This window comes from Dendrobates tinctorius, unplaced genomic scaffold (assembly GCF_039654945.1).
Source record: "Dendrobates tinctorius isolate UK_male_01 unplaced genomic scaffold, ASM3965494v1 ptg000117l, whole genome shotgun sequence".
In the NCBI taxonomy this organism is placed as follows: domain Eukaryota; kingdom Metazoa; phylum Chordata; class Amphibia; order Anura; family Dendrobatidae; genus Dendrobates; species Dendrobates tinctorius.
In genome coordinates this window covers 6,748,606-6,761,088 of record NW_027361785.1, presented here as the reverse complement: position 1 = coordinate 6,761,088, position 12,483 = coordinate 6,748,606, and the positions used below count along the sequence as shown (strand labels likewise).

General features: G+C 39.6%; 1 protein-coding gene across 5 annotated transcripts in view; it reads left to right on the top strand.

Moving 5' to 3' along the window:
• Positions 1–9,553, top strand: part of EDAR (ectodysplasin A receptor) — a 157,526-nt gene extending 147,973 nt beyond the window's left edge. For 3 of the 5 annotated variants that reach the window (XM_073590502.1, XM_073590501.1, XM_073590503.1), the window contains 2 exons: positions 4,149–4,209; positions 6,244–9,553. In XM_073590502.1, coding sequence (XP_073446603.1) covers positions 4,149–4,209; positions 6,244–6,578 — 396 coding nt within the window. In that variant the 3' untranslated portion in view covers positions 6,579–9,553. The remainder of the gene's footprint in view (positions 1–4,148; positions 4,210–6,243) is intronic. The other 2 variants (XM_073590504.1, XM_073590500.1) reach the window with 1 other exon arrangement.
• Positions 9,554–12,483: the final 2,930 nt, after the last annotated feature.

Below are 12,483 nucleotides of genomic sequence, written 5' to 3'. Positions count from 1 at the left end.
CAGCATACACTTCAACAAGACGGGTATACAAAATGCCAGTCTTGAAGAATCCAAGTCTAAATCTTTATATGGGCTGAAGTTTCAAGCCAAGCTTTACTTCATGCCATGGAGTAAGGGAATGAAATAAGGGTGCTTGCAGTCTCCACAAGGGTGAGCGTACTGAAGATGGATTATACAGACTTCATATGATAGTCACCTGAGCTTCTTCTATTGGTGACTGCTACCAGCTAGAAGGGGCATTTTATACCCAAAATTAATGTAATCTTTGCTTTTAAATTTGGTCTGCAATTTTTCCAAATTCTATCAGTTATTTTCCATAAAGTCATGTTCACAATACATGAATTTTACAATCAAATGTCCTACAATTGATTTCAATGGGAATCTGCACCATAGAGTAGAATACATGGTTTGGATTTCCGCAGATGCATTGTTCAAATAAAAATTACACACGTGGTCAAAATTGTTGGTACCCCTCGTTTGATGACAGAAAAACCCACAATGGTCACAGAAATAACTTGAATCTGACAAAAGTAATAAATCAAAAATCTATGAAAATGAACAAATGAAAGTCAGACATTGCTTTTCAACCATGCTTCCACAGAATTTTTTTTTCTAAATAAAACTCATGAACTAGGTCTAGACAGAAATGATGGTAGCCCTGAAAATAATGTGACCACAAGGACATGTTTATTTCAAGGTGTGTCCACTAATTAGCATTACAGGTGTCTACAATCTTGGAATCAGTGAGTGGGTCTGTATAGAGGGCTACAGATACTCACTGTGCTGTTTGGTGACATGGTGTGTATCACACTTAACATGGACCAGAGGAAGCAAAGGAAAGAGTTGTCTCAGGAGATTAGAAAGAAAATTATAGACAAACATGTTAAAGGTAAAAGTTATAAGACCATCTCCAAGCAGCTTGATGTTCCTGTGACTACAGTTGCACATATTATTCAGAAATTTAAGCTCCATGGGACTCTAGCCAACCTCCCTGGACGTGGTCGCAAGAGGAAAATTGATGACAACTCAAAGCGATGGATAATACAAATGTTAGCAAAAGAGCCTAGAAAAACTTATAAACAGATTAAGGCTATGTGCACACGCTGTGGATTCACCAGTGGATTTTTCTGTGTGGATCCGCAGGTAAATTGACCTGCGGTTTTACCTGCGGTTTGTCCAGCGGTTTTCCCCTGCGGTTTGACACCCGGACAATGGAATAGGTGTCAAACCGCAGCGGAATCCACAGAAAGAATTGACATGTCAATGCTTTCTGCGGATTTAAAATCGCAGCTTTTCTGCAGTGAAAAAACCACAGCATGTGCACTGCGGATTGTAAATCGCATAGACTTACATGGTATTGTACACTCTCTGCGGAACTGCTGCGGATCCGCAGAGGCCAAATCCGCTGCGGATCCGCAGTAGAATCCGCAGCGTGTGCACATACCCTAAACGTGAACTTCGAGCTCAAGGAACATCAGTGTCAGATCGCACCATCCGTCGTTGTATGAGCCAAAGTGGACTTCATGGGAGAGATTACCAAAGGAGGACACCATTGTTTTAAAAAAAATCATAAAAAAGCCAGAATGGAATTTGCCAAACTACATGTTGACAAGCCACAAAGCTTCTGGGAGAATGTCCTATGGACAGATGAGACAAAAATGGAACTTTTTGGCAAGGCATATCAGCTCTATGTTCACAGATGGAGAAATGAAGCATATCAAGAAAAGATCATTGTCACTACTGTGAAACATGGAGGAGGCTCCGTTATGTTCTGGGGCTGCTTTGCTGCATCTGCACACAGGGTATCTAGAATCTGTGTGGGGTAAAATGAAATCTCAAGACTATCAAGGGATTCTAGAGAGAAATGTGCTGCCCAGTGTCAGAAAGCTTGGTCTCAGTCGCAGCTCATGGGTCTTGCAACAGGATAATGACTCAAAACACCCAGCTAAAAACACCCAAGAATGGCTAAGAGGAAAACATTGGACTATTCTGAAGTGGCCTTCTATGAGCCCTGACCTAAATCCTATTGAGCATCTTTGGAAAGAGCTGAAACATGCCGTCTGGAAAAGGCAACCTACAAACACGAGACAACTGGAGCAGTTTGCTCTTGAGTAGTGGGCAAAAATACTGTGGAGAGGTGCAGAAGTCTCATTGACAGTTACAGGAATCATTTGATTGCAGTGATTGCCTCAAAAGGTTGTGCAACAAAATATTAAGTTTAGGGTACCATCTTTTCTGTCCAGGCCTTTTTCATGAGTTTTACTTTTTTTAAATTCTGTGGAAGCATGGCTGAAAAACAATGTCTGACTTTCATTTGTTCATTTTCATAGATTTTTGATTTATTATTACTTTTGTCAGATTCAAGTTATTTCTGTGACCATTGTGGGTTTTTCTGTCATTAAACGAGGGGTACCAACAATTTTGACCAAGTGTCTACATCCTTGATGTGGATTCTGTGCAGAAACTACATCTGATAGTCACACATGGGATTCATTCACTGGGGGGCACAGACAGAGAAAAAGGCAAGAACAATATATGAGCCCTTTGCAGCCCAAGAGCTTCTAAAAATGCAAAATTGCACCTTCTTTGATGGTAGAAATGGGCCCCCTTACCTTTTGGGCCCCTGTGTGGCCACACAGAATGCGCCAATGATATGTCCGCCCCCTGGATTCACCTTATTGAGTGGAGCTAAAAGCTTGTGCGGATCGGGTGCATGTCAAATTGGAGCAATTCGAGGGTTAGTCTTGCTTTTATCCTCAGCATGTGTCCTTTCATTCATTCTATATGGGCATTCCTTTGTGGAAGAGAATAGAGGTTGTTTGGGATCAAAGACACAAATATACACATTATGCTAAGCTAAAGAGCATGTCATAAAGTTATAGCCATACATTTAGTAGATAAGACTTTTTTATAGCTGACTTTACCCCAATCATTTGAGATGAAAAGTAATGGTATGGCTCAGCACAGCTTACCTTGGACTGGTACATGTAGAACCAATTTTTGAATTATGTTACATGGGTAAAATGTGCTGATGCAGAAATATGTACAGATTATCTCCTCCAAGGTCATGACATTCTAATTAAAATCAAAGTAACAGTAGCATAATTTAGGCTTCATTACCAAGACAACAAGTGATTTCACGGTTCCTTAATATTCCTTATCCCCTTCATGACAGCCAATATGTATATTTACTGACCTGAGATATAAGGGAATATCATCCCCACACAGGTGACAATCCAGCAGCTGTCAGCTGTACACTATATCTGACAACTTGCTGTATCACAAATGATCGGTGTTGGCACCATCCATATCTGTTTAACCCCTTAGTTGCTGCTGTCAAGTGACTACATCAAATAAATGGTTAATAGATTGTGGGGGCTTGCACTTTAATCTAATTGACACACCGAGATCATGATTATGTGGTCCTGGTGTTTGTCATAGCCAAATAGCGGCCTTTGAGTCTCCCGGCTATGGCGGCCAGTTCAGAAGTTAGTGACATTTAGGAGGTAAACAAACACTTTTTCATTCCGGCTATACCACTTTGCATTAATTCCTGAAAATCACCTGAAGGGTTAATAAACTTCCCGACAGCAGTTTTCAATATGTCAGGGGGTACTGTTTTTAAAATGGTATCACGTTTGGGGTTTTCCAATATATAGCACCCCTAAAGTCACTTCAAACTTGGATAGGTCCCTCAAAATAATACATTTTGTAACTTTCCTTGACAAAATTAAAAATTACTGCTACACTTTTAAACCTCCTAAAAGCCTAACAAAATAAATTAGCATTTTAAAAATGGTGCTGATGCTGATGTAAAGCCGACATGAGGGAAATGTTATTTATTCATGTTTTTGTGTGGTATGACTATCTGGATTAAAGGGATAATCAAAGTTTGAAAATTGCAATTTTTTTACATTTTTGTCAAGTTTCTGATATTTTTTTATAAATAAACACAAAACACATCAATCTAAATTTACCACTATCATAAATTATAATGTGCCACGAAAAAACAAACATTCTCAAAATCACTGGGATTTGTTGAAGCATTCCAGAGTTATGACCACATAAAGTGACATTGGTCAGAATTTTAAAAATTGGCCCGGTCACGAAGGGGTTAATATTTACAGCATTGTTTCTTGTCTCTACAGATTCAAAGTCGTAGGAAAAAGATTCTAGACCTTTATGCAAACGTATGCAATGTTGCAGAGGGTAAGTAAATAGTATTACATAGCATTATAAAGTCATGTAGCTTTTATCAGGTGCACAACAGGAAGAAACCCAGAAATACTTCCCTCCCTTATTAGAATATGTGAAGTGAACTTTTTGGAGGGGGAATACATCTATCAGGATTCCCTTTATGATTGAACACAAAAAGCAGCTCTGGCAGAACTCACATACTTGTTCTTTATGGGACCGATGCATTAAGGCTGGTTTCACATTTGCGTTTTTTTGCGCTGTAAAAAAACGCATACGTGCGCATGCGTTTTTTCCCCTATATTTAACATGGGTGCGCATACCTGCGCGCTGGTAAGCGCATGTATGCGATTTTCATGCGCTGCGTTTTTTTGGGGTGTGCGTTTGTATTTTCCAGACGCAGCATGTTGCATTTTTTGGCCCTGCAAAAAAGCGCATGCGCACGTATGCGCACGTTTTGCGCTAAAAATGGCCATTATAGCCTATGGATGCGCATACGTGCGCACTGGCATGCTCATGTATGCGTTTTTTTGCACATGCGTTTTTTTTTGTTAACCATGGAATTTAGGGGTTTGGGTTAGAGTTAGGGTTAGTTAAGGGGGTTTAGGGTTAGGGTTAGGGTCAGGGTCAGGGTTAGGGTTGGGGTTAGGGTCAGGGTTAGGGTTAAGTATGGTTTGGTTAAGGGTTAGGGTCAGGGTTAGGGTTAAGTATGGTTTGGTTAAGGGTTAAGGTCAGGGTTAGGGTTAGGGTTAGGGTCAGGGTTAGGGTCAGGGTTAGGGTTAGGGTCAGGGTTAAGGTCAGGGTTAGGGTTAGTTAGGGTTTAGGGTTTGGGTTAGGGTTAAGTATGGTTTGGTTAAGGGTTAGGGTCAGGGTTAGGGTTAGGGTTAGGGTTAGTTAGGGTTTAGGGTTTGGGTTAGGGTTAAGTATGGTTTGGTTAAGGGTTAGGGTCAGGGTTAGGGTTAGGGTCAGGGTTAGGGTTAGGGTTAGGGTCAGGGTTAGGGTTATTAAAGTCATGGTTTGGGTTAGTGTGAGGGGCCACCTAATGTTGGAAAAAAATGCAAACGCGGTAAAAACGCACTAAAAACGCATACAAACGCATAAAAACGCTGCGTTTTTTTCATGCATGCTCATAAAAATGCTTGAAAAAAACGCAGCAGTTGTATGCTTTTGTATGCGTTTTTTCAATGCGTTTTTTTGCGGGAAAAACGCGCTGCAAAAAAAAGCAAGTGTGAAACTAGCCTAAGACTGGTGAGCGTGCTCTCCACCAGTTTTCAATGAGTAGAAGAAGTGCTGAATTTTTTAAGAGGCGCAACTGACTTGAATTTGTTGCCTTTAGTAAGTGACATGCGCTGCATCTGAAATGTTACTCTATTCAGTGATTGGAATAACATTTCTGGCATAATAAACGCCACCACTTTTCATGAGTTGGACAGAAGGCATGACCAGGCCCAGTCTGCCACGACTCTGCCCCATCTCTTACCATTTTGGTGGAGCTGATCCAAAGTGACGTGAGAAAACAAAAGCTGATTTTTGAGTATCTCTACATTGTGGAAAAATTGGCAACTTTTCAAGCTTTTACACCACAAAAGTGGCATAAAACTTTTGATGACTCTGCCCCTTCATGTCTATTTATATGAATTGCAACATATAATGCTATATACAGTAGTGATTGAAGGAACCCTATAAGACATACGGACCCCCTGATTATTTATACTTTTAATGACTATTGAGGTGTGCTTGACCACGTTTGAGTGTGCAAGCTTTAGCATTTATCAAGATGAATCTATTATCCAAAAAGAAATCCAGATTTGATTATCCAGAGCTTCAGTCAGATCGTATTTTGAATAAAAATGGCAGCATATAGAAGACAAAAAGTGATTTCTAAGTCTTCCATCACATTTATTGTGTGTTTTAGACAGTTTTCTGATGCATTCAACCTGGGTGTGGCTTCATTGATGTAAGGTGTGGCTTGTTGGGAAGTGGGAGCGGCCTAATATGTTACCATAGGGTCTTTAGAATGCTACTGATGATATTCATGTTATCTTTCAGGACTGAGTCCTACAGAACTGCCGTTTGACTGTCTGGAGAAGACTAGCAGGATGCTTAGTTCTACTTATAATACAGAAAAGGCAATAGTAAAAACATGGCGCCACCTAGCTGAGAGTTTTGGTTTGAAGAGAGATGAAATTGGTGGAATGACAGATGGACTTCAGCTTTTTGACCGGATCAGTACAGCTGGGTACAGCATCCCAGACCTGCTCACTAAGTTGGTGCAGATTGAGAGATTGGACGCAGTGGAATCTCTTTGCACAGACATTGTGGAATGGGCACAATCTACTCCAACTATCACAACACCTACAGTGCCTAACAATGAAAGTTTATGAAGAGACATTGGACTTATGATGGACCATTATGAATGAATGTAGAAGGAAAGATCTTCCCTTTGATGATGGTGCTCCGCCACCATGCATAGTCTTGGCTAGGCATTACAGTAGGTCAAGAAAGGACATTTATGCCATGATATGTAGCATCAGGAAGCATATCTCACTTTGTAGAAGACAAAAGAATATAAATACCTGTATTGGAGAGTGGGAACAAATGAGGACAGTGATCACTGAACAACATTATGGAATTGGAGAATGGGAACATGTGAGGACAGTGACCACTGAATAACATTATAAAATTGGAGAGTGGGAACATGTGAGGACAGTGACCACTGAATAACAATATTTAATACTTAATTTCTTTAAATTAAACCTAAACTCAGAAGGACATTTTTTCTTGAATTTCTAGTTTCTGATGAACCAAGAAGTTACACTTCGTAAAGAATCCACTTACATTTATATAGGTTATTTCAGTTGGAACTCAAGCTAAATATTGTGAATTTTCAAGTATAATGACTATTTTTTCATCTAGGCTTTAACTACACATTTCTGAATAATTTTTTCAGTTATTTATAACTATAGGTAATTTTATTTCTGGTCATGTGATTAGGCCTCTACTTTCATTATTGAATAATAATAATAGGAGCCCAAAGGTTTCAGCTTGGACAGTCCAATCGCAGGACTTATGATCAGGAGTCCAGCTAATGGTTTTCAACCGGGATAAGAGGCATAACTATTATGACTGCAGTTGCACCCAAGCCCTGGAGCCTAGAGTGGCCAAAAAGTTTGCTTTGGCCATATGGGAAGACCCTTAAAGACTGGAGATAGTTATGGACCCTACTGGAGATTTTGAATTGCATTGAGGCCCTAAAGCTTCATGTTTTGCCACTAATCAGGATATTACAGTTAGTGGCATCATGTGGATATAGAAGCTCATTCATATAAAATATGATCAAATCCAGTGCTTAGAAAACCTATCTGATGACACAAGTGGCTTCTGTTCATGACAGAATACCGAAAGACCACTGACTTTTAATGAAGTCCATCAGCTTTCTGTCAGAGATGCAATGTTTTCGACACCAGAAATAGGATAACTGAGTTTGATACTCTTTCCAAAAAAATACCTGAACCCAAAAATGAAAAATCTTTCAAAAGTTTATTACAGTGCCTAAACCTAAAATAACTTTTCATCCTACATACAATGACAGCTAAGAAAATAATATGATAAATTACAACATGTTTGGTATTGATCATGAACTGTTGTTATTTTATTACAAATGTGTCAATGACTATTTGTCACCCATTGAAATTATTATACTACTAGATTCTTGGCATCCTGCTCTTGAATTTATTATGTACTGCTACGCTGTTACATACGGCACAGGATTCTGTTGTTATATCCACATACTATTTTCCATTTTATCAGAGTTTTACCAGAGATTGGTGCCAAGCTTAATCAAGCCTGTGGAAAACTGTTGATATAAATACATACAACTTGATGGGGTTGTCTCATGCAGTTGACGCCATGAATGTATTCAATAGCCGATCACACATTATCCATTCAAAGCTGTCTTTTAGAGGGAATGTAGGATTACATGCCGGTCAATTTACTGGTTTAGACGAGTCTACCGGAGTAATAGTGTCTCCTTCTGATATAGACAGAGGGGTCTCAAGAGGAGAAATTTGTTCCATCGCGTCTATATAACCTACTCCCAGCACTGAAAGATTACTGTACTGTGGTATTGATTAACTCAGGTTTATTAAAAAAATCAATAATTTTGGGTGGCATTCTGTTAACTCAACCAACGCTTATGTCATTCTTACATGAGGTATTTTAGAACTAGTTTCAGTAAAACTGTGAATCCACACAGACAGTATCTCGCATTCTGTAAAACAGTCAGTGTGCTGTAGCAAGCTTTTAAGTTAGCATAGTGTCTCCATAACAGTGCCAGTTACCTTCAGATCCGAATTATAGGAGGAGCTCAAGGGGTCAGATACTCTGGGACCTCCACCACATTAGGGATCCAGGGATGTCCATCAACCACCCTCTTTGGTGGGTCAGTGATCCTATAAAGGCCTGATGGTTAGTTCTCACTTTTAAAATCTAAAGGAGTCACTCTCTCCCATTGATTCTAGTGAATAGAGCCCCAGGGACATGCAGCTACATCTCCTATCTGTGGTTGCTCAAAGAGATTCAGTTAGGGGTGGTGGTCACAAAGATGGCACAAAGAGTTTTTGCTAATCTTAATCCAGATCCAGCCATTTTTTAGCTATACTTACCTTCTCTATTCCATTGTGTTAGTTTTTTTCAGCACTATCGTCATTAGACTGATCACATATATTTTCCTATTCTTGTATCAGAAACCATTTTCTGTGGTATAAAAATGCACCAGTACAAGCAGACAGAAATGTGGAGAGCACCATCTGTTTTGAGAGACCTTACCATATATTTTTAGAAGGTGGACATTGGAAAATATAGTGGCTTGATTCAAGTGCTGCCTTTAAAGAGATTTCCAGGTTTGGCATGAAAGTCTGCAGTCACTCTATGTGGCTGCAGACATGCAAATCCTTACATTGCACTCAGTGCACGTTGTCAAGATACTGAGGTGCTGGCACCGATACCAGGTGGTCATATGACCACAAGTATGTGATATACCCAGTCCTAGCCACATTTCAACTAGATGTGGATGGCCAATACAAATGAATTGAGCAAGGCCGCGCACGTCTAGTTGAGATGTGGCCAGACATATGCATATCACAAACTTGCAGTCACACGACTGTCCATTCTCACCAGCGGCAGAGAATCCTAACATTGCACACTACGTATGATGTGAGGTTTCACTTGCCTGCTGTCACATAGAGTAACTGCAGACTTTCAAGCCAAACTCAGACTACCTCTTTGAGCTACACATTCCTTCTACAGATCATTGCATTTTAAAATTACAGTGGGGCAAAAAAGTATTTAGTCAGTCAGCAATAGTGCAAGTTCCACCACTTAAAAAGATGAGAGGCGTCTGTAATTTACATCATAGGTAGACCTCAACTATGGGAGACAAACTGAGAAAAAAAATTCAGAAAATCACATTGTCTGTTTTTTTTTCATTTTATTTGCATATTATGGTGGAAAATAAGTATTTGGTCAGAAACAAAATTTCATCTCAATACTTTGTGATATATCCTTTGTTGGCAATGACAGAGGTCAAACGTTTTCTGTAAGTCTTCACAAGGTTGCCACACACTGTTGTTGGTATGTTGGCCCATTCCTCCATGCAGATCTCCTCTAGAGCAGTGATGTTTTTGGCTTTTCGCTTGGCAACACGGACTTTCAACTCCCTCCAAAGGTTTTCTATAGGGTTGAGATCTGGAGACTGGCTAGGCCACTCCAGGACCTTGAAATGCTTCTTACGAAGCCACTCCTTCGTTGCCCTGGCGGTGTGCTTTGGATCATTGTCATGTTGAAAGACCCAGCCATGTTTCATCTTCAATGCCCTTGCTGATGGAAGGAGGTTTGCACTCAAAATCTCATGATACATGGCCCCATTCATTTTTTCATGTACCCGGATCAGTCGTCCTGGCCCCTTTGCAGAGAAACAGCCCCAAAGCATGATGTTTCCACCACCATGCTTTACAGTAGGTATGGTGTTTGATGGATGCAACTCAGTATTCTTTTTCCTCCAAACACGACAAGTTGTGTTTCTACCAAACAGCTCCAGTTTGGTTTCATCAGACCATAGGACATTCTCCCAAAACTCCTCTGGATCATCCAAATGCTCTCTAGCAAACTTCAGACGGGCCCGGATATGTACAGGCTTAAGCAGTGGGACACGTCTGGCACTGCAGGATCTGAGTCCATGGTGGCGTAGTGTGTTACTTATGGTAGGCCTTGTTACATTGGTCCCAGCTCTCTGCAGTTCATTCACTAGGTCCCCCCGCGTGGTTCTGGGATTTTTGCTCACCGTTCTTGTGATTATTCTGACCCCACGGGGTGGGATTTTGTGTGGAGCACCAGATCGAGGGAGATTATCAGTGGCCTTGTATGTCTTCCATTTTCTAATTATTGCTCCCACAGTTGATTTCTTCACTCCAAGCTGGTTGGCTATTGCAGATTCAGTCTTCCCAGCCTGGTGCAGGGCTACAATTTTGTTTCTGGTGTCCTTTGACAGCTCTTTGGTCTTCACCATAGTGGAGTTTGGAGTCAGACTGTTTGAGGGTGTGCACAGGTGTCTTTTTATACTGATAACAAGTTTAAACAGGTGCCATTACTACAGGTAATGAGCGGAGGAAAGAGGAGACTCTTAAAGAAGAAGTTACAGGTCTGTGAGAGCCAGAAATCTTGATTGCTTGTTTCTGACCAAATACTTATTTTCCACCATAATATGCAAATAAAATGAAAAAAAAAACAGACAATGTGATTTTCTGGATTTTTTTTTCTCAGTTTGTCTCCCATAGTTGAGGTCTACCTATGATGTAAATTACAGACGCCTCTCATCTTTTTAAGTGGTGGAACTTGCACTATTTCTGACTGACTAAATACTTTTTTGCCCCACTGTAACTATGGAACGAGAAACACTTGCGTCTGTAGATCTTTGACTGAAATAATTGATTTTATCCATTAAATATTTGTTTTAATCTATTAAATTAAAATATGTGTGTGTTCATCTACATTTTAAAATTTTACATACATTTTTAGTATAATGTGAGTAGATCACATAATATATTTGTAGGCAAAAATGATTGTGCTGACCGAAACTTATTTTCTCCCTTGCCATGGTTCACTGTGTTCAACTAATGGCCTTTTTGGTTTGACCAAATGATGGTCACATTTACAGTTTTAATAACCTCAATTCAATAGATATGAATATTTTTAAACAAATTTACCAATTATTTCCTTTCTACCAACAATAAACAGTAGAACGGATATGGTGTAAATGTAGCTCTCAAAAAAAAATGACAAAATGAAGGAAATAGCATAAAAAAATAAACGCAAGAACCAATGATTAACTATTTATCCTGCCACTTTGGTGCTCCCTGCTATCCTCTGTTTACTTCCTTGCAACCATCACATTCAATCTGCTACCTGCCTACTGCACCCAAGCACTGGCTTAATAGGTGATGCTGAGAAGATGGCACAAGATCACCATTATTTTATGTTATTTCTTCCCTTGGGGGCAAATGTTCCCTTTGAGTTTAAAAGGAAGCTGTCATCAGAAAATGACCTATGAGAATTTTGTGTTAAATGTATTTTTTTTATTATTGTTGTTTTCATTTTTGGCAATGTTTTTTTCTGCATCACAATCTGCAATAAAAATAAATAAATGTTGCAATTCTCACACTGGCTACTGGGGCTTTCTTAAACTCTAACTATCTGTTTTGCCATTAAACAATAGACAGTTGTGCTCAAACGTTGACATACCCTGGCATAATTTTTTGCTTTCTTGGCCTTTTTTCAGAAAATAAGAATGATAACACCAAAACTTTTTCTCCACTCATGGAAAGTGGTTGAGTGAAGTCATTTCTTGTTGAATTATTGTGTTTTCTCTTTTTAAATCATAATGACAACCCAAAACATCCAAATTACCCTGATCAAAAGTTCATGATTTTGGTCTGATAACATGTGCAGAACTTGACACAAATGGGTTTGAATGGCTACTAAAGGTAACATCCTCACCTGTGACCTGTTTGCTTGTAATCAGTGTGTGTGCATAAAAGCTGAGTGAGTTTCTGGGATCCAGACAGACTCTTGCATCTTTCATCCAGCCACTGACATTTCTGGATTGTGAATCATGGGAAAAGCAAAAGAATTGTCAATGGATCTACAGGAAAAGGTAGTTGAACTGTATAAAACAGGAAAGGGATACAAAAAGATATCCAAGGAATTGATAATGCCAGTCAGCAGCATTCAAAC